This window comes from Myotis lucifugus, unplaced genomic scaffold (genome assembly GCF_000147115.1).
Source record: "Myotis lucifugus unplaced genomic scaffold, Myoluc2.0 scaffold_268, whole genome shotgun sequence".
NCBI lineage: Eukaryota > Metazoa > Chordata > Mammalia > Chiroptera > Vespertilionidae > Myotis > Myotis lucifugus.
The window spans coordinates 1091729-1118142 of NW_005871316.1; the positions used below are offsets into that span (position 1 = coordinate 1091729).

Consider the following 26414-nt stretch of genomic DNA (forward strand, 5'->3'; position numbering starts at 1 on the left):
CTCTGGCCCCAGCTCCGCGTCTGCCTCCGGGTCTCCCCGGCGGAGCAGCCTCGCCTCGAGTTCCTCATGCGCAAGTGCGGCTGGTTCGTGCGGGAGCTGCGCGTTGAGTTCGCCGCCGAGAATTACCTGAGCGGAGGCGGCGGGCCGGGCGACGGAGGCGGCGCGGACCCCGGGACCGGCGGGGAAGAAGTGGAGGCCTTGCAGCTGTCCGCCCGTTGGCTGGAAGTGCTGCGCACCTACTTGGAGCTGGTGCTGTGCGTGCTGGTCAGCATCCGGAACAACAGGTAGGCTCGTCTCGGCTCCTCCACCACCACCACCACCACCACCCCGCACCCGGCCCCCCCTCCCCCACCGCCACCGCGGGGCTCAGAGTGCCTCCCTCCTCTCACCCAGAAGTAGATTCCGTGAGGCTCTGCTTGGCCCGCTTCGGCGTCGCTCTCTGCAGCGGCTGGGGGCGTCACGTCTCACCTGGCGGTGGTATTGAGGCAGGAAGGCAGAACGGGGGTCAGCAGGACTACTTTGTAAACAGGGGTGTCCTGGGCGTTGATCAGACATCACTCCTGGCGCCTTCCAGGCAGTGTCTCATTCATCCTCCCTCCGTGGCGGTGCCATGGAGCTGACAGGCGCCGGCATTACTCATTTGACAGACAGGAAAGCTGAAACTTGGAGCGTAAGGCCTGTGAGTTTGGGGAGAAATAAAAACGTAACGCGGTTTTTCTGACTCAACCTGTCCATTCAAAGCAGATAGCTAGACAGGGGGTGGGGCAGCATGCTACCGGTGTCATAATTACAAGACTCTTCCTAAAAGAAATCTTGGACAGCCACTTTCTGGCTGGGAGTAGTTTGGATTAACTGGGCCAGGCACAAAGAGTAGAAGAAGTGCTTGTTAAACCTAGGGATTGGGGAAGAGCCTGCTCATCGGGATTGGAAGTCCTTCCCCATACACCTCCGGACTCCGCTTGTCCCGAGTGAGGCACCGGAAAGCACAGCACAGCATGGTGGTTGCCTGTGTTGGGCGAATTGGCCGATGTCTGCAGAGGGTCAGCACGTATGTAACTGTCCTCGTTTTAGATTAGGATTTTACTGTAATTCTAGGACTAACTTCCTATGTTCTATGTTCTAACTGATTTTCCTAATAAGAATTATTATTTCTATTCTCTATGGCCCTCTCCATAATCCCATTAATTTTTATTTTCTGTATCTGGATATTCTAACTAACCTTACAATTAAACTATGAGTTGGAAAAAAGTTCAAAAGGTCAAAGGAGCAACGTACATAGTAATAATAGTTGAGCAGTTCCCAGGTACTTTCACATTCACTGTCTTAGTTGATCCTTTCAGTGACCCTGTGCATTAGGCAGGAGGGCTACTATTAGAAAGGAAACTGACACTGGACTATGTCAAGTGATGGCACATTGTTTTACAGCATTGTTTTTCTCCAAGAGCAAGCAGTGTCTTTACTTTTGCAATAAATATAGTATGTTGAACGTTATGCATTATGTTGAACAGGATTAATGCTAAACCGAATATATATATATATGCTAATCCCTTCACCTTTATCCAGTCACCCCCACTCTCCCTCCCCTCAGACACCCGCCAGTCTGTTCCATGTATCCATACTTTTGTCTGAATCAAAAGTGGGCAAGATAAGCATATAGCTCCAAGTTGTATCTGAGCATGGCTCCAATATTCCAGTGGCCTGTGTATTTCCCTAGCTCTTCACAAAGCATTCCATTTCCTTACTTTCATTTTATGTGGCAAGAAAGGCTTTTTGAGGCCTTGATCAGATTGGAGACTCTTTGACAGAGTCAAATGCATGGCTAGAGGACCAACTGACCCTAAAGTTGAAAGGATTCTATCTGTGAGCACTTAACTACTGATGAGATCAAGAGTGGGGGTGAATTCAGCCAATACCAATTAGATTTTCATGTTCGGAGATACAATAGCACTTCTGAGCAACCTTCCAAAAAAGTGTGCCTTTGGTCTAAGAACAAGTCTTGCACAGTGCCTAGTTCCTCTTAGTGTTTTAAGAACTGGTTTGTTAGTTGGATAGGTAGATAACATTACATAGACATTTTCTTCCCTTTGGTGTTTAATTTTTCTCTCCCTCCCTTCCTCCCCATGACTTTTTTTTCCAGCTTTATTAAGGTATACTTGACAAGTAAACATATACCTTCCACTTTTATTAGCATCCCAATCTACCTATCTATGAGACCACCCTATACCTGTCCTTTTGGGTTAACTATCATTTCTATACACTGTCATTCCTGATTTTAAGGCTTTGTCATTTACTATAGGGATGGTGCTGTGTTGTATAGCCAAACAAAGTGTAGTGTCATTACATGTATTACTACTAATGCTATTTCTAAGGTTTTTAAATTTATGTTTGGAAGTAAGTTAATCTCATCACGGCCCCCCCACCAGTCTGGTCGCCCCACGCAGCCTGCTGTTCAGTTGTTTGGTCGTCCCTCACTAACCCCCCTGCCAGCCTGGTCATAGGCTGCCATCTTGTGAGGGTGTGAGGGTTAATTTGCATATTACCTCTTTATTATATAGGATAGCATGTTGTCTAGCAATTTTGTATGTCCATCTCATTTGTTAAAATTTTGTATGTCAGCCTTATTGTTTTAATCTTTTTTGTATAACCTCTGTGATTTGAGGATGATAGTAATTGAGATGGTAATTGAGTAAATGAATTTGTAAAGCAAATTCTGAGAAATTGCTTTTAGTTAATGGATTGCTTTTAGTAAGGAATGCTATTATAGGCTGATAACTTATTTCTGGTCTCTAAAGTTGTGCTGTCTAATATGGTAGTCACTAGCCACATATAGATTTTTATTTTATTTTATTTTTTTTTAGAGAGAGGAAGGGTGAGAGAGAATTAGAAACATCGAGCAGCTGCCTCCTGCACACCCCCTACTGGGGATCAAGCCTGCAACCTAGGCATGGACCCTGACTGGGAATTGAACCAGTGACCTCTTAGTGCATGGGACGACACTCATTCCACTGAGACACACTAGCCGAGCATAGCCACATATAGCTATTTAATTTGTTGAGTAATTAAAGATTTAGTTAGTCACACTAGCCACATTTCAAGTGCAATAGCCATATGTGGATAGTGGCTACCATATTGGACAGCATGGAATAGAGCATTTCCATTATGACAGAGGTTTATTGGCAACATTTCTGTAAAAAGTTTGTTTGATTTGGTTGTGGTTATTTATTAGTACCTGTGAGAGCAGGAAATATGTTTGTTTATTTTTTTAATATATTTTTATTGATTTCAGAGAGAGAGGGAGAGAGAGATAGAAACATCGATGATGAGAGAGAATCATTGATTGGCTGCCTCCTGCACGCCCCACACTGGGGATCAAACCCGCAACCCAGGCATGTGCCCTTGACTGGAATCAAACCTGGGACCCTTCAGTCCGCAGGCTGACGCTCTATCCACTGAGCCAAACCAGCTAGGGCCGTTTTTATTTTTTTAATATATATTTTCATTTATTTCAGAGAGAGGGAAGGGGAGGGAGAGAGAGAAACATCAGTGATGAGAGGGAATCATTGATTAGCTGCCTCCTGCATGCCCCACACTGGGGATCGAGACCACAACCCAGGCATGTGCACTGATCGGGAATCGAACCCTAACCTCCTGGTTCATAAGTTGATGCTCAACCACTGAACCATGCCGGCCTGGCGAGGAGGAAATATGTTATCAAAGTATTATGTGGATATAAACACACTTGATATTAAACATGAACCAAAAAGAATAGAATTGACCTGAAAGAATTCCATGCAGTGATGTAGTTTAGTTTAGCTTTTATCTATTTAAAAAAGGAAAATATTGCATTTTATGAGCTACTTTACAGCATTGTAGAACGTTTTAACTTTTTTAAGAGCATCATTTTAAAGTATCAAGTTCTTACAGATTTTCCTTTTCCATAGTTAATTAGTTTTAGCTGTATTAACTCTAAGGTGGCTGTTTTTGACATTTTGGCACTGGTACTACTTTATTACATCAAAAGAAATAATTTTGGATCCTCTGAAATGAAAGAAAACAATCTGAAGTTGCTGCCACAGGTAAAGTTCCCCAATTTTGAACCACAGAAGAGTTCCCCAGTTTTGAACTACCCAAGATATTATGATTAAAATCTTCAGTTGTATTAAACAGTCCAACAGAAATACCATAAAAAGTTAAAAGGTTTTTAGCCCTCTGCAATGATAAGTTAAGGATTAATTCTTATTTTCATAGGTAGTTAAGATTGGTTTTGAGAAATTGCTCAAACCCACTAAATCTATATGTGTAGATATTTATAAAAGGTTATCAAAAATTGTGATAAAAAATTGTGATGGTGGCCCTAGCTGGTTTGGTTCAGTGGATAGAGCATCGGCCTGGGGACTGAAGGGTCCCAGGTTCGTTTCCAGTCAAGGGCATGTACCTTGGTTGCAGGCACATCCCCAGTAGGGGGTGTGCAGGAGGCAGCTGATCGATGCTTCTCTCTCATCTGTTTCTAACTATCCCTCTCCCTTCCTCTCTGTAAAAAACCAATAAAATAAATATTTTTTAAAAATTGTGGTGGTGGTTTAGTACATAGGGAAATTCTTATGTTAAAAAAACAAGATATCTCTTTTTAATGGAAGTTTAATATACATATTTAAGTTTTATGTTTTTTATATGCATACTAAAACTATGGTTGAAAGATAAGTACAAATCATAGGTTTTGAGGAAATAATTTTATTTTTCTGGGCAATTGTTATTTTTAGAGGAATTCCAAGGGTATAATGTACCTGAAAACTGGTCTGCACCCTAAATTTGTGATGTGTGAGGTGTAGCTAAACAGTCCCTAGTTTTTGTCATGCACTAAGGTAAATATAACATTCAACAAATATTTACTGAATGCCAGGCCCTCTTCTAGCAGCTGGGGATACAGCAGTAATCAAAAAGCCTTGTCATTATAGAGCTTGTTCTAATGGGAAAAAAAGACAAAAATATGTAGTATCACAGTTGGTAATACATGCATGAAGCAAAATGAAGCACTGAGGGGAGGTAGGAATGGTGGAGGTGGAAAGGAGTGTTGTGTAAAATAGGGAACTTAAGGAAAGAAGTAGTGTTCGAAGGAAAGGAAGGGAGTATAAGCCAGGTGTCTCTTTGGAGAGTGATTCCTGAGGGGAGGAGCAGTAATGGAAGAGTGGTATTTTAGTGGGAATATGCATACTTAAGTATATCACAGAGAACAATGAAATGTACAAGAAAGAGGTCAGCCACTAAGAAGGAAAAGTGATGTGGAAATCAGTAAGACCTTATTGAGCTCTTGTAAGAATTTGACTTTTACTCTGAATGAGGTGAAGGGGCCATGAAAAGGTTTTGAGTTGAGGAGTGACATGATCTAGTATTTCTAAAGGAATGTTCTAGCTGCTATGTTGGGACTAGTTTGTAGCAAGACAAGGATAGAAGCAACAAGTCAAGTTAGGAGGCTGTTGCAGTAATCCAGGCAAGAGACTTTGGTGGTGTGGACCAGCATGAGAGCAATGAAAGCGATTGAGTGCATTAATCTGATTCTGTATTTTTATCTGGAGGCCTTTTAGAAGTGGAATCCTATATAATAAAACCCTAATATGCACCCTAACCAGTTTGGCTCAGTGGATAGAGCGTCGGCCTGTGGACTTAAAGGTCCCAGGTTCGATTCCAGTCAAGGGCATGTACCTTGGTTGCGGGCACATCCCCAGTGGGAGGTTTGCAGGAGGCAGCTGATCGATGTTTCTCATCCATGTTTCTAACTCTCTATCCCTCTCCCTTCCTCTGTAAAAAAAATCAATAATATATATATATTTTTTAAAACCCTAATATGCAAATCGACCAAATGGTGGAATGACTGGTCGCTATGACACGCACTGACCACCAGGGGGCAGACGCTCAACGCAGGAGCTGCCCCCTGGTGGTCAGTGCGCTGCTCAGCCAGAAGCCAGGCTCATGGCTGGCGAGCACAGCGGTGGTGGTGGTGGTAGTGGTAGCCTCTGTGGCAGCGCTAAGGACCTCTCGGGGGATGTTTGACTGTTGGCTTAGGCCCTCTCCCCGCAGGGGCCTAAGCTGGCAGGCAGATATCCCCGAGGGGTTCTGGACTGCAAGAGGGTGCAACCTGGGCTGAGGAACCCCCCCCTGGGGCCCCCCCCCCCCCCCCCCGTGCATGAATGTCATGCACCAGGCCTCTACTGTAAGTATAAAAGAATAGATGTTATTGTTCAGCTAACATTACAGAGCCCTTTTAATGACTACTCCCTAAATATGTCTAAAAATATTTTTCCTTTAGCTGTTTTTATTCATTTTGTTTTCCTTTTGTGTTAATGATTTGCCTTCTCTTTAAGAAAAATAGATACCTAGGATTTTGATATAGTTTATTTTCTGAAAACATGCCTTGTCTTTGGTAGTTAGCTCCTTTACCATCCAGCAATGCCCTATTCGTGAAGGCCTTACATAAATTTGAATCAGTTTGTTAATTGCCCCATAAACTTCCTGGTCTTCCTTGCTGCAGTCACTTGGGATTTTCCTTTCTCTGTTTTCTCCTCTTTCACTTTCCTCCTTCATGTAAATCCATTACTACTTGGAATTTGCCTAAGTCTGACCCTAATATGAGCTATGGGTTCAAGATGATGAGACTGAGTGGAAAGGAAGAAGCAAATGGTACTCTGCACAAAGATTTTTCCCCTTTTTTGCCCCCATATCACTGGTTTCATCACCTGTACAACTAGGCCTAGATAAATCTGTTTTCTGTCCACTCAAAATTTGTACTCTTCTATTAACTCTTTTAAGTGGATAAGGGAAAGAGAGGAATTGAAGGACAAAGTTGAACTGTCTTTTAACCTGGTTTGTTATTCATATGTGGCTAGAAACTTCAAAAGGACAATTTTAGAATCAAGGCAAAGAAGAAAGGTGGTCACCTGAGGTAAAAGACTTAGATCTTCTGTAGCTTAGATCCACCTTCTTAAGCCACACACCCTCTCCACACAAGAGTCCTATTAGAGTCACCACCACGGTCATGGGACTGGGTAAGGTCTATTCCTATTGCAGTACTGAAGGGCTCTGAGTAGGTGTGTACTTGACAGCCCTTAAAATCCTAAGCTAGGCCCTGGTTGGCGTGGCTCAGTAGGTTGAGTGGGTGGAGCATTGTCCCATGTACCAGAAGGTTACTCCAGTTAGATTCCCGGATCAGGAGGCAACCAACTGATGTTTCTCTTTTTGTCTGTCTCTGTCTGTCTCTCTCTCCCTCCTTCTCCCTTCCCCTCTCTCTCTAAAATCAATAAAAACATCTAATAAAAATATTTTTTAAATAAATAAATGAAATCCTAAGCTAGTTTTTGTGGAGAAACAATAGTATTCAACAACTGTATAATGTAGGCACTATTATTTTACAAATAGTGAAACAGTAAGTAGTTAAATAAACTTGCCAGTTACACAATTAGAGAAATAACTGCCTTTTTTTCTACTTTTTAAATGCAATTTTCAAACACACATAAAACTGGACACAATGACCCTATCTCCTAGTTTCAGTAATTTAAGGATTTTTTCATATTAGCTTTCTTTTCTCTTTAGTGAAGTATTTTAAAACAAATCCAAGATATTGGTATCATTTTACACTACATACTTCAGGGTAAGGCTCTGAAAATTATAGGCATTTTTATATATAGCAACAATGCCATTAATACACTTAACAAAGTTATCAATAATTCCTTAGTCTTACCTGATTTTTTTTTAAAATGAGTCTTTTTTAAAATTTTATTTCCACCCCCAGAGTATAAACTCATGTGCACTTGAAATATAACCAACATAACTTTTCACATCACTAGCACACAGTGCATGTTTTAATAATCAGATGAATAAAGAATAGGAGAGCAAGCAGCCTGTAGGCTAAGTTTCTAAGTTAGGTGTAAGTACTTAATGATCTGATAGCTCTGTATCTGGAACTGATGATTTTTAAAAATAGGGTTAAAGAAGAATGCAATTAAGTTGAAGAATTCATTATTTTCTGGCAATACTATGTATGGCCTTTTGCATGTTTTAGAAAGATTGATTATCAAACACATTTTAGGATTTGCAAAGGGACTAGTAAGTAGGTTGTATCCTATTAAGTTACCATAGGAACCGAGCTAAATTAATTTGAATAATTAAAATGAAAGAAAAACAGTTTAACCAACTGTAATGTTTCCCAGTATGTGTTTGTTCATGCTTTTTGAACAGTTGCATGGTGGGCATTGTGCAGGAAAGAACCATGTTTGCTTCTTCAGTTCACTTGCTGATTCAACAATAAATAAATGAATGAATAAACTCCTTAAGTAAATAAAAGTCAGATCACAGATATCATCTTTAAATCAATAGATGTCTCATTTTGAGGCCAGGAGACTATATCCGAAACAAGGGAATATGACATAATTCCCTTGTTTCGGATATAGTCTCTGGCTTCAAAATGAGAATCTATTTATTGCCATGGTTCAGTAGATTCTATTCTAGTGTTGTTGCCTCAATGTTCTTTTCAATCCATATTTATCATCTGAAACAATAATGAGCCACCTGGGGGCTATATGCATGCAGTCTCCCTAGCTTCACCATAAGATCTAAAATCTAATTTCAACATAATATATTTGAAGCTTGCTCTTGAGTTGCCAGGTTTTTCCCCTAAGTTTTAAAAGAATTACTATTTTTTATATCACTTAATAAGTAAAATTTCATTTTGAATGGAAAAATAAGTACCTAAAATTTTTTCCACAAATGTCCCTCAGATACTGCTCTAAAATATGCACTTTTAATTTTTCTAATAACTTTCAATAAGACCATTGTATTCTAGAACACAGTTTAATTATAAGAAACAACATGAGCTAAGTGGGAGTCAGAATCCTCTACGTACTTCTGTGCTAACTATATTGCAGTCTTACACAAGTCACTTCAGTTCCTCATGTGTAAAGAGAAATTGTTGGATTGAATGATCCCACAAATCATTCTAGCTTCAAAAGTATGTCAATGATTACATCTGTAAAGAAAGTTCATGAGTGTATTACTGGTTATATTGTAATAAGATTACTGTTCTATTGCTGCAAATAAAAAGAATTTTTGTTAAATTGTCCTTGAGTGGCATGTTTCTAACATTGCTGGGACATTTAAAGATATTATATAGCTGGAACTAAAACAAATCTTTCAGGGATTCTCCTTATTACTTGTTAAATTTTAATAATATGCAGGTGGTCAATTTTTAAATGATTTTCATGTAAATTAGGTTCTTAATAAAGGTGAGAAGCTATATAAAGGTAATTTAAATTTCTTTTCTGAATTTCTTAGTATGTATTTGTAAAAATAGAATATTTGAAAAATACAGAAAAAAGTAAAAAAATTCACCAGCGATAATCGCTGGGAAAATGTGATACATCCTTTTGCAAAATAGGAATAATAATCTGTGTATGGTTGTCTATTAATATTATATCTTGTGCACTTTTTCACATCAAAAGTCCATTCACCTACTTAAAAGGTCAAAATCCAGAACACTGACAACATCAAATGCTACCAAAATGTGGAACAACAGGAACTCTCATTAATTGCTGGAAGGAATGCAAAATAGTGCAGTCACTATGAAAGATAATTTAGCAGTTTCCTACAAAACTAAACATAACTCTTAAAATACAATCCAGCATTCTTGCTCCTTGGTATTTGAAAGCAGTTGGAAACATATGTCCTAACAAAAACCTGATATAGACTTTTATAGCAGCTTTATTCATAATTGCCAGAATTGGAAACAACCAAGATGTCCTTCAGTAGGTGAATGGATATATTAATTTTGATACATTCAGACAGTGGAATTATTATTCAGAGCTAAAAAGAAATGAGCTATCAAGACATAAAAATACATGGAGGAACCTTAAGTGCATATTTCTAGCTAAAAGAAGACAATCTGAAAAAGCTAAATACTGAATAATTCCAACTATATGAGATGCTAGAAAGAGCAAAACTGGAAACAATAAAAAGATAAGTGGTGTCCTAGCCAATTTGGCTCAGTGGGTAGAACATTGGCCTGCGGTCTGAAAGGTCCAGGGTTCGGTTCTGGTCAAGGGCTCAATCCCTGGCCCGGTTGAGGCATGTGTAGGAGGCAAGCAGTTGATGTGTCTCTCTCATGTGAATGTTTCTCTCTCCCCTCCCTCCCACTCTCTCTAAAAATCAATGGGAAAATATTGGACTGCCAGTGAGGATTTTAAAAAAGAAAAGTGGTTGCCAGGGACGGGGAGGAAAGATCTGAATAGTCAAAGCACAGAGGATTTTTAGGCCAGTGAAAAACTTTGTGTGATATTATAATGATGGCTTATGTCATTATGCATTGGTCCAAACCCACAGAATATACAACACCAGGAGTGAATTCTAAGGTAAACTATGGACTTTGGATGATCATGATCTGTCATAAGTTCATCCTTGGTTAAAAAAAAAAAAAAAAATGGCCGAAACCGGTTTGGCTCAGTGGATAGAGCGTCGGCCTGCGGACTGAAAGGTCCCAGGTTCGATTCCGGTCAAGGGCATGTACCTGGGTTGCGGGCACATCCCCAGTAGATGTGCAGGAGGCAGCTGATCGATGTTTCTCTCTCATCAATGTTTCTAACTCTCTATCTCTCTCCCTTCCTCTCTGTAAAAAATCAATAAAATATATTTTTTAAAAAAAATGTATCATTCTGCTGAGTGATGCTGATAATAGGGGAAGGTATGCATGTGGTGGAATAGGGTAAATAGTTCCTCTCAATTTTGTTGTAAACTTAAAACTACTCTTTAGAAAAAAGAAGTCATTTTGCCCTAGCTGGGTATCTCGGTTGGTTGTTACACCAAAAAGTTTGTGGGGTCGATTCCCAGTCAGGGTACATACCTAGGTTTCGGCTTCAATCCCTTGTCAGGACTCATAGAGGAGGCAATCCATCATTGTTTCCCTCTCAAAAAAGTCATTTTAAGGGGGGAAATGGGGGACATGTGTAATACTTTCAACAATAATTATTTTTTAAAGTAATTTTAACATTGTATCATGAGGTAAATAATTTTTTTACACTCTTTTTTAACTATTCAGTTACGTAGAACATGTTATGCCCCCTACAAACTCAAAATACCCTGGCCATCAAGTGTAGGCAAACATAGAATTTGCATTAGAAATTCTATCAGTCCCCCCCCCGCCCCCCCCCCCGATTTGTTTGGGGGATTTTTTAGTTGTATTTTTGTAAGTTTTTTTAATTGAGGTATAATTGACATATAATATTATATTAGTTTCATATATATCAAGATAATTATTTTATACTTGTGTATGTTGCAAAATGATCACAATAAGTCTACTTAATCCCCTCTCCCCATTTTAAACCATTTAGTGTTTCATTTCTGTGGTCTCTATAAGACATTACTAGTAAATCTCAATTTGGAAGCATATCTCTCACACTTCCCCCAATTTATGCTTAAAGAAAAGTGTTACTGACAGAAATGGGTTGTGCATGTAAACAGTAAAGAAAAAATGTTAAAGTTGCCCTAACAAGTTTGACTCTGTGGATAGAGCGTCGGCCTGCAGACTGAAAGGTCCCAGGTTCGATTCCGGTCAAGGGCATGTACCTGGGTTGCGAGCACATCCCCAGTAGGAGGTGTGCAGGAGGCAGCTGATCAGTGTTTCTCTCTCATCGATGTTTCTAACTCTCTATCCCTCTCCCTTCCTCTCTGTAAAAAATCAATAAAATATATTTTTTAAAAGAAAAAGAAAAAATGTTAAAGGCTATGTGTATATATGACCACTGATTCTAAGAGAGCCCAGAAATAGACCCACATAAGTATAATCAACTGATATTTGACAAAGGAGCAAAGACAATACAATGAAGAAATGATAGACTTTCAACAAACTGTTGGGACAGCAGGGCATCCACATGGGAAAAAATTAATCTAGACACAGACCTTATACCCTTCAAAAATTAATTCAAACTGGATCACAAACCTAAATGTAAAACACAAAGCTATAAAACTCCTAGAAGATAACATAGGAGAAAATCTAGATGATCTGGGGATTGATAATGACTTTTTAGATACAACACCAAAGGCACAGTCCTTGAGAAGAAGATAAGCTGGACTTCATTAAAATTAAAATTTTCAGCTCTGTGAAGGACACTGTCAAGAAATAAAAAGAGCCGAAACCGGTTTGGCTCAGTGGATAGAGCGTCAGCTTGCGGACTGAAGGGTCCCGGGTTCGATTCCGGTCAGGGGCATGTACCTGAGTTGCGGGCACATCCCCAGTAGGAGATGTGCAGGAGGCAGCTGATCGATGTTTCTCTCTCATCGATGTTTCTGGCTCTCTATCTCTCTCTCTTCCTCTCTGTAAAAAATCAATAAAATATATAAAAATAAATAAATAAAAAATTTAAAAAAAATAAAAAGAGAAGCCACAGACTGGGAGAAAATATTTGCAAAAGACATATATGATTAAAGGACTGTTAACCAAAATATACAAAGAGTCTAAAATTCAACAATAAGAAAGCAAACAACCCTATTAAAAAGTGGGTCAAAGACCTTAACTGACATCTATATATCTTCATCAAAGTAGATATATAGGTGGCAAACATGCGTTTGAAGATGCTCCACAAGTTATGTCATAGGGAAATGCAAATTAAAACAACAGACATCACTACACATCTAGTAGACTGGCCAAAATACTGGCAAAGATATGGAACAACAGGAACTCTCATTCATTGCTGGTGTGAATGCAAAATGATAGTCATTTTGTAAGACAGTTTGTCAGCTTCTTACAAAACTAAACCTACTCCATATGATCCAAAAATTGTGCTCCTTGGTATTTACCCAAAAGAGTTGAAAATTTTTTTGTCCACACAAAACCCTGCACATGTTTACAGCAGCTTTATTCTTAACTGAGAAAATTGGGAACAACCAAGATGTTTTTCAGTAGGTGAATGGATAAATAGCCAGACAAGGGAATGTTATTCAGTGTTTTTAAAAAATGGTCTATCAAGCCATGAAAAGGCGTAGAGGAAACTTAAATGCATATTGCTAAATGAAAGAAGCTAGTCTGAAAAGGCTACATACTGGTTTCAAAGTGTCTGTATTAAATACTATTCCCAGCAATATGTATATTTAGAGAGAGTGGAAGAGGGGGGAGAGACAGAGAAAGAAAAAAACATCAAGAGACACATTGATTGGCTGCCTCCCACACAGAATTGAACCCGTGATCCTTCAGTCTGCAGGCCGATGTTCTTTCCACTGAGCCAAGCCAGCTTGTCTTTTCATTTTCTTATCTTTTCAAAAGCATAGGTGTTAATTAAGATGAAAACCAGTTTATCAATTTTTTTAATTTGTGCTTTTTGTGTCCTATCTAAAAAATATTTGCCTAATCCAAAGTCAAAAGATTTTTCTCCTGTATTTTCTTAATCAGTATGTATTATAGTTTAGCTGTTAGATTTAGGTGTATGATCAATTTCAAGTAGATTGTGTGAGCTAAGGATCCACTTGTCCTAGCACCATTTTTTAAAGACTATCCTTTTTTACATTGAATTGACTTTCCAAATTTGTCACAGTTGCTGATTTTCATTTTATGTATCATTGTCTTATACAAAAATAAACATTATGTGGATACAATGACCATATATGCATGGATGTAGTCTCTGTTCTGTTCCATTGATCCCTGGATCTTTGCTTAAGCCAGTACCCTCCTGTCTATAATCTATTTCTAAATTGTTTTGGCTATTCTAACTCATTTCTTTTTCTCTGTCCCCCCCCCCCTTCTTTTTCTTATAAATTTTAGAAATAGCCTGCTGGATTTTGATCGGGATTGCGTTGAATCTATTAATAATTTGGGAAATACCACCATGTTAACAATATTTCAACATGTTAGTAGTCTTCTGATGAATAAATGTAGTATATTTCTCCATTTATTTAGGTCTTTGATTTCTCTGAGCAATGTTGTATAGTTTTCAGTGTACTGTTACCAGATTTATTCTAACTATTTTATATTTTTGATGCTATTGTAAATAGTACTGTTTTTGTTTCTTTAAATATATTTGTATTGATTTCAGAGATAAAGGGAGAGGGAGAGAGAGAAACATCAATAATGAGAGAGAATCATTGATTGACTGCCTCCTGCATGCCCCACACTGGGGACCAAGCCTGCAACCCAGGCAAGTGTCCTGACCTGGAATCGAACCTTGACCTCCTGGTTTATAGGTCAACATTCAACCATAAGTCACACCAGCCAGACAATAATACTGTTTTTTAGATTTCAGTTTTCCCAGATGTTCATTGCTGGTGTATAGAAGACAGTTGATTTTTATATATTGATCTTGTATCCTGTGACCTTACTAATTAATAAACTAACTTACTAGTTCTAGCGACTTTTTTAAGGATTCCTTAGAATTTTTTGTGTAAATGATCAAATAATTGGCAAATAAAGACTATTTTACTTTTCCCATTCCAATCCACATGTGCTTTTTTATTGGTGGGTAATATTATGGAGTATCCTATATAATAAAGAGCTAATATGCAATTGGTCATCGCACCCTTGCACCCTCGTTCTGGGGCCAGGGGACCTGAGGCCGCGCCCCCTGTCCCCGTGCAGAGGGACCTAAGGCTGTGCCCCCCGCCCCAGCGCTGGGGCCAGGGGACCTGAGGCTGCACCTCCCACCCAGCAGGACTTGATGGGGGACCTGAGGCTGCGCTCCCCGCCCAGTGGGGCTTGACGGGGACCGGGCGCTGGCCCGGGGGACCTGAGGCTGCACCCTCTGCCCTGCGGGGCTTGACAGGGGTGGGGCTGGCCGGGGCTGGGTCTCGCATGATTTCCAGGCGCGCGTGCGGGTAGGCAGGGACTTGACTGTGGGTCCCATGGCGTTACCCCAGACTCTGACAGGAGGGAGATTTTCATATATATTTTACTAATTTTCTTTCATCTCTTACACTTCTATTATAGAGAAAAGGCAAATAACAATATTAAAATATTAACTCTAATTCCCTTTTAATGTGCACAAATTTCGTGCACCAGTCCATTAGTATTTTTAATAGTTGGTTGAAGTTCCTTGCTTGTTAATTTCTTCATCTGCCATTTCTAGATATACTTCTGTTGATTCATTGTTCATAGTTGTTAGTCATTTTTCCTTTTTCTTTTTGTTTGGTAATTTTGGATGCCAGACATTGTTATTTTTTACATTGTTGAGTCCTATATTTTTTAATTATTTTTATTCCTTTAAAGAGAGTTGGGCTTTGATCTGACACATAATTAATTTACGTGAAATCAGTTTGATCCTTTGGAACTTTGCTTTTAAGCTTGGTCAGGGCAGACCCAAAATACCCTTTATCTAGAGCTAACTAATCTCCACTACTAAGACATGGCTTTTCTGAGAGCCCTACCCAATGCCCCTGTATTATAGTATCTCTTAAGTTTGGTGGTGGGAACATAAACTCTTCCCACCACTGTGTGTGCTCTATTATTTTCCAGTGGTACTTTCTCCAGCCTTGTGCAGTTTCACCCCACACATGTGCAGATCATTACTCCACCAAAGACTAGAGTAATGTTTTGGCAATTCCCTCTGCAAGTTTGTGGCACATTCTCTGTGCAGCTTTCTTATCTCTGGTATTTTGCCCTGCAAATTCTACCCACTTTGGGCTCCCCAAAATCTGTCGCCTCAACTCAGAGAGGCTATTGGACTCTTTTTTGGTTCCCCCACACTGTGAAGCAGCCTGGAAACTCTCCAGGCCATTTTCTGAGGCAATTATAGTTGTCCTTTTTTTTTCCCTCTTTCAGGGATCACAGAATATATTGTTCATTGAACAGTGTTTGAAAACAGTTGAGTCATAGTTTTTGTCTGGTTTTCTAGTTATGGGAAGGTAGTTCTCATGGCTGTTTGATCCTCTATGGAAGAGGTAAAAGTTTCTCACATATGTGTTTTAATACCACAAGGACAGTGTTACAGATATACAGTAGTAATCAGTGGAAGCTGGGTTGAAGGGAGAAAAATATTGAGATTGTATGAACTTGTATAGGACTCTCCTCTCTGAATACTATTATTAGAAATTGAATGTGATATCTTTTTTCTATATTATATAAAAACTAATATTCTCCCAAAATAAATATTGATTTTTTAAGAAGTCTTTAAATTTGTTTTTCTTTCTAGAAGAAGTTATGAGAAGCAGATTAATAACCTATTTGTAATTCATAGATGTAGTGGCAACTTTAGAATAAAGAGTAAAATGGAAAATATTTTAAAGGCAATCATAATTATATATTATAGTAATGTGTCCTTTAGAGTCTGATATGGTAGCTATCCTCTCAAGAACAATTATATGTCCTTTTTTTAATGGGGGAAAAAATGTTTTAAGTTAATGTCTCCCTTTGATATATTTTTAAAAATAGTTTTTCTGATAACCTCATGGAAAGTTGATTAGATCTACTAGTGACTAAGTACAATTTTTTAGAAGTCAAGTAAAAACATAAGATTATACCATTAGTAATCCTTCTAATATTTTCCTTGACATGGTTTACTTGGCTGTTTTATAATCTACCCCCATTTACCAATTGGATTCTTAATGTTTTAGTTTTTATTTATGTGGAGTTATTTTATCTAATCTAATAAAAGACAAACATGCAAATTGACTGTACCTTCGCTATGCCTTAAGCCACACCCACCAGCCAATCAGAGCGACTATATGCAAATTAACCCAACCAAGATGGCAGCCGGCAGCCACGGAGCTGGAGCAAGCAGGAGGCTTGGTTGCTCCCGTGATGGAGGAAGCCAAGCTTCCCGCCTGCCGCGGCTGGCTCTGAGCTCCACTGAAGGCAACAAAGTTTCAATTATAGAAGGTAAATAAATCCCAGAATAAAAAAAAGAAAAGAAAAAAAGGAGAGGCTGGGAGCTTCCGTCGCGAGGGGGCTTGGACAGCCTGCAAATGGCCCTCAGCCCCTCACCCAGACTGGCCAGGCAACCCAGTGGGGACCCCCACCCTGAAGGGGGTGTGACCAGCTGCAAACAGCCATCAGCCCCTCACCCAGGCTGGCCAGGCACCCCAGTGGGGACCTCCATCCTGAAGGGGGTGTGACCAGCCTGCAAACACCCATCAGCCCCTCACCCAGGCTGGCCAGGCACCCCAGCGGGACCCCCACCCTGATCCGGGACACCCTTCAGGGCAAATCAGCTGGCCCCCACCCATGCACCCGGCCTCTATCCTATATAATAAAAGGGTAACATGCAAACTGACCCTAACAGCAGAATTACTGAGAATGACTGGTCACTATGACACACACTGACCACTAGGGGGCAGACGCTCAATGCAGGAGCTGCCCCCTGGTGGTCAGTGCACTCCCACAGGGGGAGATCTGCTCAGCCACAGCCAGGCTGACGGCTGCCAGCACAGCGGTGGTGGTGGGAGCCTCTCCCGCCTCCTCAGCAGCACTAAGGATGTCCGACTGCAGCTTAGGCCTGCTCCCTGCTGGCAAGTGGACATCCCCCGAGGGCTCCCGGGCTGCCAGAGGGATGTCTGATTGCCAGCTTAGGCCCAGTCCCCCGGGGAGCGGGCCTAAGCCAGCAGGTGGTCATTCCCCGAGGGGTCCCAGACTGCGAGAGGGCACAGGCCGGGCTAAGAGAACCCCCCCCCCCGAGTGCACAAATTTTTGTGCACCGAGCCTCTAGTCTAGTATATATATAAAAATAATATTTGTTGCAAATGTTTTTCTCACTATGTTGGTTTTTCCTTTTTAGTGAGATGTGCTATTAAATATCGAGTTTTTCATTTATAGTCAAATTTTTCTCTTTCTAATTTATTCTGTTATTTCTAGGCTTATAAAGTTTTCTCCCTCAGAAATTAGATAAAAATGTATTGCACTTTCATACCACTTTTACCTTGATTTGATGTTTTAGTATGTAATGATATCTTTGTGGATTATTTTGGTCTATTGAGAAGTCTCTTCCATCTCTCCTTTTCACAGTGATTTTTTTTTAAGATTTGTCTTTTTTACTATCTCTCTTTCCTCACATCCAGTTTTTCTAACCACACCACATAAAATGACTTCCATTCTGATCACCATGTTGCTAAGTCAAATGAAGGGTTAGCCCTTATATTATAAGACCTCAAGTCAGTATTTGACACAGCTATTGATCACTGTATTCTTTGTAAAAGAGTCATCCATTAGTCTCTGTGATTTCCACACTCCTGACTTTTCGCCAACTTGTCACCTCTCTTTTGTAGCCTCATCCTTCTCTAGTTTAATTATTGAAGTTCCTCACGACTTTTTACTGGCTTTTCTTCTCATTTATACTCTTACACCCTAAGTAAGCCCCACTGTTCCCATTCTTGACTTCAGTTATCATCCAGATAACTGCTTGGCTCCAGACCTAGAATTGCCTACTTGACATCTTAACTTGACCCTGTTAAAGAACCTCAAGCTCAACATATGCAAAATAGTTATATAATCTAAATATTCTAACACCTCACCTCCACCCTCCAGTGCCCCCCCCCCCAAAAAGCTAATTAATTTCTGATCTGTTTTCTAAGAATCCCAGTGTCAATGAAAAGCTCTACCATCTTGACTACTTCTTCCGTCACCTCGTATAGATAATCCAGCACCCCTTTCTATCCAATTTAGCTCCTAAATTGCCCATTTTCCTCACCTCTACCATCAAAAACCCAGTTCAAGCTACCATTATCTGTCATCTCTATTACTAAAATATTCTCTTAACTAGTCTCCCCACTTTTACTCTACCTCCTTCCAGGTTGTTCTAACGCAGCAGTAATATTTTCCAAACACAAACTTAATCATTTTATTCCCTGCTTAAAGTCATTTTGGGGCATCTCATTGTTTTGAAGACAAAACCAAGAATGTTTATTTGACATAGAACTTCATTTATCTCTATAGGCTCATTTCATGTTCATTCTCTACTCTGGATTGCTTTCAGTATCTCAAGCTCACTCTGCTGCCCTCAACTTTAGGGACTCTACACATGCTTTTCCTTTTTCCTGTAACACCTTTCCTTGCCCTTCTCTTGGTTAAGTACCAAGTATCCCTAAGAGCCCCTTTTAATCAATTTATTTAGAGAAGCCTTCTCTGACTTACACAATATCAGATATACCCAGATACGTGACACCATATGCTTGTCCTTCACAGTACTGGATCACTGTCTTGTCTCCAATAGAATGCACAGTGCCAGGCACTAATAGGCCCTCAGTATTCATTGGTTGAATGAATAAATTCATGATTATTTTTCAACCTAAATTATAGAATCATCAGGCTTTTTAATCAAACTAAGGTTATTTAATTTGGGAAAAATGGGACATACTATCAAATGTTATTTTTTCATTCACTTAAATCTTTTTTTTATTTACTTAAATCTTTTATCACTCTTGTGGGTTATACATTTCTTATTAAAAGTTATCCTATGTTTTTTTAATCTTATTTTTTTAATTTTTTGTGTAAAGTTTTACATATGTCTCCTTTTTCCCCGATTGACACACCCCCCCCCAGCCATTCCCACCCCGGGCAAACCCCCAACGCCCCAGTGTCTGTGTCCATTGGTTATACTAATATGCATGCATACACGTCCCTAAGTTTTGTGTTATAAGTGGAATCTCTAGTTGCTTATTGTTGGCATTTAAGCTTTTTTATCTGTATCCAGTTATTAGTTTTTTCCTACTTTATTTAGAATCTTACTACTAGAAATGTATATGTTTTTTAGCTAAAATTATCTAAAACTGAAAGATTTTTAAATAGTTTTTATCTCTCTTGATCATCAGCTATACTTTAGATCATAAAACTGGGGGGACGTTCTCTAGATTTTAGTCAAAGAATATTCTTACTGAGAAGATAGCTTCAAGGCAGTGCCCCACCCTTGAGAATTTAAGACACTGATTAAGTTAACTGGTTTGGGAAATTTTTATAATTAACATCTATATAAAACTTAGAGCTTATACAGTTCTTTCATATGTCATTTTTACATTTATTCACCTATCCTTAAACCTTTTAAGGTAGGTATTATTATTACTGATAAATAATTGAGTCTCGGGGAAATTAAGAGACTTTTCCATGGTCATTAAAATATTGAGTTCCTGAACTGATGTTATACCCCAGGACTCATTCTTGAGAGCTTATGCTGTTTCTCCTGTATCACATTGCTTTTCATGTGTGTACAAAACAAACTGAAAGTCCTTAATTGGATACTAAGTGAGTAATAAGCTAGAAGCTTTCCTAGAATATCCCTTCTGAGTATTTTTAATATTTATATTTTTATATGAATCATTTAGACAATTATTTTAAATTATTTTTCTTATAGGAACCTCCAGAAGTTTAGCCTTTTTGGAGATATAAGCGTTCTACAACAGCAAGGAAATTTGTCAAATACATACCTCAGCAAGGTGGACCCTGATGGCAAAAAAATCAAGCAGTAAGTTATATAGTTAGTAGAAGGGGCTTATTTAATATTAATTTCAGTTTTTTTGAGAAATTTTAAGGTATGATACAATCAGAAGAGTAATGATTGTTTTTCTAAAAAGAACATATGTCCTGGAAATGTCTTAACAATGAAATACAATAACCATTATGTGCCATTTCGTGTCATAAGTTTTAAGACAAATCAAGGAATTTTCTGGGTAATTATTGCTTTGTGAAACTTATTTCTCTGCTTGCTTTTGCTATAACACAAATTGTATGTCACCAGTCTTTCCTGCTATACTGAAATAAAATGCTGCTTTCCTTGAACATATCTCTATATTTTTAATATATCTATATGTTTAATACATCTTATTCCTTATATTTTAATGTGAATTTTAATGGCATTTATGATAATACTTGTGAGTTGGATAGAAATTAACTGAGAGAAAATGGATCTCAAAATTGCATGCCATTTCATTGCCTGTTTTTTAAAAAAAAGTCTTAAAAGATTAGAGCCAAATGTTAACAGGATCTTTGTGGCTTGTGTTTTTCTTACAGAATTCAGCAGCTGTTTGAAGAAATACTGAGTAATAGCAGGCAACTGAAATGGCTGTCCTGTGGGTTTATGCTGGAAATAGTAACCCCAACATCACTGTCATCTCTCTCAAACTCTATTGCCAACACCATGGAGCACCTGAGTTTACTGGACAACAATATTCCTGGTAACAGCACCCTTATCACTACAGTGGAACTAGAGCGATTTGTGAATCTGCGCTCACTTGCCCTGGATTTCTGCGACTTTACAGCTGAGATGGCAAGAGTCTTAAGCGATAGCAACCATGTGCCTTTGCAGCGACTGTCTCTCCTGGTCCACAATGTTTCTGTGATGCACAAGTCTCTGGACAACATGCCAAATGATGAGCATTGGAAAGCCTTGTCACGAAGGAGTCCCAGCCTCCGGGTCTATATCATGGCTTTTGATATTAAGAGTGAAGACATGTTAAAGATTCTGAAACCCAGTATACCACTAGAGAGGATTCATTTTGACAGCTACATCACTTGTGTTTCGGGAGCTATTGTTGATCTTATATCTAGGCAGTATGACAAGTTCCTCACTCATTTCATATTAATGAATGATGTGATTGACACGTCTGGTTTTCCAGATCTTAGTGATAACCGAAACGAAGATCCATTGGTGTTATTAGCGTGGAGGTGCACAAAGCTTTCTCTTCTGGCAATTCATGGTAGGTGATTTTCGATTAGTTTAATTTGATATCAGTATTACATCTGAAATGTTTTATGCTATAAAAGATAACATTGGCATTTAGTGTTAAGAAATCTTATAACAAATTGATATGCAGATTTTTATACTTTAAAGTTTATAAGTTTATATCACTTACAAGTAGGAAGTCACATCTCTACTCTAAGGATTCTTATCCAAGTTCCCTGTTACTTTTTCTTCCATCACACGATTGATGGCATTTCACAAAAATGGTATTTGAAATCAATTTATCTAAGAAAACATACATATTTACTGACAGTAAAAATATTTCCTCTAATCACAGATCTCTTAAAAAGATAACATGGAAGGAAGAGAAAGTATGATTTTTTTTTTCATTCCCATTGCCCCATCTTCTAGATTCTAGGTATTACCATATTAATTTATATGACTTTTTTTTTTTATTTGGTGATTCCATTGATTGGGCATATTCTTATTTTATACTGGGGCCTTTCATCTTTTTTTTTTTTTTTTATGTAATGATGTTTACTTTGAATTTATATATATATATTTTTTTTTATTGCTTAAAGCATTACAAAGGGTATTACATATGTGTCCTTCTTTTTCCCCCCGCCCTTGACAATACCCCGGCTTCCCCTACCCCCCAGTGACTTATGTCCATTGGTTATGCTCATATGCATGCATACAAGTCCTTCAGTTGATCTCTTACCCCCCTCCCTCCTGCCCCCCAACCCTCCCCGGCCTTCCCGCTGCAGTTTGAAAATCTGTGTGAGGCAGCTCTGCCTCTGTATCTATTATTGTTCAAAAGTTTATAATGGTCTCTATTATCCATGAATGAGTGAGATCATGTGGTATTTTTCCTTCATTGACTGGCTTATTTCACTTAGCATAATGCTCTCCAGTTCCATCCATGCCGTTGCAAATTGTAAGAGTTCCTTCTTTCTTACAGCAGCATAGTATTCCATCATGTAGATGTACCACAGTTTTCTAATCCATTCATCTACTGATGGGCATTTAGGCTGTTTCCAGATCTTAGCTATGGTGAATTGTGCTGCTATGAACATCTGGGTGCATATATCCTTTCTTATTGGTGTTTCTGGTTTCTTGGGATAAATTCCTAGAAGTGGGATCACAGGGTCAAATGGGAGTTCCATTTGGCCTTTCATCTTAATGTGAACTGTTCTTATTTGGAGAGAGAGTTTCATTCTGATAATTAGAAAAACATTTTACTTCCTTTTTGATACTTATAAGACATGTACAGGGTACAAATTAGGAAGTCTCTGTGAACGTATCTTACACTCCCTTTATTACCTCTGTTTCTTTTCTTTTTAGCCACATTTGTGTCTTGCTTTTCAAGTTTTGTTTTGTAATTTGGTCAGCCAGCAGAGATAGTAGCAAAGAATAGACCAATGTTGAAGGTAATAAATAAAATGAGGATTTTGAATGGGATAAAGAAATGTTAGGTTATTTTCAAAGTTAATTTAACCTAGTCTTTTTAAAGCTTTTTTTTCTTCTTTTAGTAAATAAGATGTTAAATACAGCTAAAGCCTCCCATTTTATTCCTTCCCAGAGGTAATTATTATTCTGAAGTTAGTATATATCATTCCCATGACTGTTTTGCACTTTACATATTTGCTACTGACAATTAACAATTTATCTTTAAAGTTTAAAGTGTCAATTCATAACTTTGGACTATGAATGATTTTCACTAATGAAAAACACCAGTTTAATTATGTATTAATGGACACATATATATGAAGTAAAAAAATTTTTCTTTATGCTACATCATTATCCAGTTATAAAATTATATTTTAAACATGTATGGTTTTACTAAATGTGGTATTGGAATAGGATTACAGCACCTTCCATTTCACCACCCACAGTAAATTCTTGGGAGACAATATCAAACTTAGTCTTTTTTTTTTTGCTCGCTAAACAATCATACTTCCTTCTCAAATCTCAGTATATTTTTTAAAGGAAAAGGACCAAAGTAGTCATTGTGATACCAATTTGTGGAAAAGATTAACTTATCATATAGACAAAATAAAATGCAAGGAAATTATAGTGCTTGTGTTTTGCTTTTTTTTAAGGTTACACAGTGTGGGCACACAACCTCATTGCCATTGCTCGTCTTCGTGGCTCTAATCTAAAAGTACTTGAAGTCACCGAAGAAAGCATTGATTTTGACCAAGGTGAACTGGCCGACCAGGATGTGGATCCAGTGCATAACCTTATTGAGCAGGTATCCCTGGGCCTGGGTCAACCTTGGCACGCAGTCATGGACATCGAATCACTCAGTGTCTTCACTGAACCAAATCGTCATTTTTACAGAGAGATGCAAAGCTTTAGCGAAGACATTTAGCTTTTTTTTAAATGTACAATTCCTGTGGTTACATATGCAAGTAGGGTCCTATTATGTTTTTTTCAGTAGTGTGAATTAATCCCTTTGTGCTGTGTTTAATCAGTATTAGCTTCATAGAATTATATATGTATATTCTACTTCTTGATCAAAGAACGTAGTCGGGTATTGGATTAGAAGTTCAAAGTGACAATGTATAGGGCTTTCACGGTTAATAGACTTGTTACCAAACCTTAAAGATACACAACCGAAGGTTGTCTGAGGTTGCTGGCTAACTTTATTTTTCACTGAGTTACTCTCTCTTTTTGATTATTTTATTCTTTGTGTGTCAGAGTTGAACTCAGGAGCCAAAATATTTTTATACATATATAGATATATACCCATAGCCTGGTGGATTTGTATGCAATATACTGCATTCACGCATTCTAATAGCATTTCATTAATTTTTATTTAAAATCGAAGGGAGGATAATGTCCCAAATGAGTTATCTTTAACAGAAAAGCCAAGATTTTAACTTTCATTCCATATATAAAATTGATTATCACCAATTACCATTCTGAATTTTGTATAGTATTAGGTTAGAATCTTGCTTAACCCTTTTTTTAAAATGCATTTACATAAACAAATACTCAAATTGTTGGATTTTTAGAAACTATATCTGACATGATTTTATTTATCAATTATATTACACATTCAAGTTAGCTTTTAAGCCCAGATTTCAAGTTGTGGAGGGAGAAAGAAACTATATTCCAGGGTAAAACCTCCTAAAAGAAAATCAAAAAACAGAATTGTAAACACACATGCTTGCAAACAAACATTAGTCGTGAAATCCCTAGCAACAAGTCACTGGATTTTTCTCTGTCAGCGCGCGTGTCAGCTGCCAAAGAATAGACTTAACTGAAGAAGTGCCCACATGCTGGCAGGGGCCGGCCCACTCTGGCCAGCCAGATTCTGCTAGATTGTAATATTTAAGGTCGAATTTCGACCTGTGGTACACAGCTGTGCTGTGGCTCAGTCAGCAACCTCAGAACTCTGAAAAACAAAACACAAAAAAAAGAAAAAAAAAATGCACCTGTTTCACTGTGAATAGTGAATGTAAAGGAAGAGAGGAAAAACTGAAAACTTGTTCTATCACAGGTATGAGCTGCTATAATACATGAAGAACATTCCATGAAGTATGTTTTAAAACCTTGTTATATCTGAGAGGCTTTAAAAGCCGATTTAACTGTTTCAGGGCAACCGCGGTACAGACGTGGTCTCTGTGAGACTTCCACCTGACCCCAGTTTTAAGTGGTACGAATGTTGTGCATTTAATGTTAACGGACAGTCTGCAATAATAAAGTAGCCAACATGGGTGCCCAGCAGTGCTGAGACCTGGCTGCTCTATTGTAAGCTTTGGAAACACAATTTATGCAACAGATGTCCAGATATGATTCTATTTATGGAAAAAGTTTATATGTGTTTTACAAATGGTTTTACCATCTTATATTAAAATGACCTTTTGACAGGTGTGCACTGTTTTGTCTCCAGTGGGCACATACCATGCGGATTTTATATGTACATCAGTAGTGTGAATCCACTGGCACAGTGTGTGTAAATGCCAGATGTGGTGAGATTTTATCTTATAAATGTGATCAGATAAAATAACTCCTGACAGAAACTGTAAGGAAACCAGCTGAATGTTTGACCTGATGACTGATGTTATATGGTTTATGTTAAATGTATATTCTTTTAATCAATGAATAAAGCATTAAAAAGTGGTCATTGATATATAGTTTATTGTTTATGAAGCATGAAAACTTTTAGTATTAAATAAACTGCAATACTCCTTATATTGTGTATAATTATATGTTAGCTCCTATTGTAATCTGAGCAGTGAAGCTCAAATTTGAGAATATATCATAAATCTTAAACTGAATAGTTGGGAAGAATTTAATATTTTACCTCACCTTGGCTATATATAAGCTTAAAAGCAGACAATAGACTGGTTAGCACACAAAAAAGCAACTTAACTTCAATATGCCAGTATTAAATATAGTTTATAAACCACTATATTGCTTTAGTTTGGCTTTGCAGTCTTCATTTTGGATGTTGAGGCAAACAGCTGTCATTTATGAAGAAAATGGCTCTTTTCCTTCCATCCTTAATCATTCCAGATACAGTTTCTTCTAGGCACTGCCTCACTTTGGAACTGTCATCATACCTGCTGCATCCTTGTTAGACACACCTAACTCCTCTGAATAAATCACCATGTTTATGTATTTAAAGAACCAAATAGTACTCAAAAATGTATAAAAAAAGGGAAGCCTATTTATATATGAGTAATATACAAGTGTAGGTTGGTACAGGGAGGCACAAAACTAGGAGACTTGACACCTGTTGTCCACTCTACGCTCTGACTCTAATGCTACATGAGCCCA

General features: G+C 38.3%; 1 protein-coding gene across 1 annotated transcript; it reads left to right on the top strand.

Annotated features, from left to right (window-relative positions):
* Nucleotides 1-6: 6 nt before the first annotated feature.
* LOC102443129 (F-box only protein 33) lies at nt 7-25758 on the top strand. The gene is made up of 3 exons (XM_023762907.1): nt 7-284; nt 20954-21639; nt 23726-25758. Exons 1-3 carry the CDS (start codon nt 67-69, stop codon nt 23995-23997), a joined length of 1176 nt encoding a protein of 391 aa, XP_023618675.1. The 5' UTR covers nt 7-66; the 3' UTR covers nt 23998-25758.
* The last annotated feature ends 656 nt before the right edge of the window (nt 25759-26414 follow it).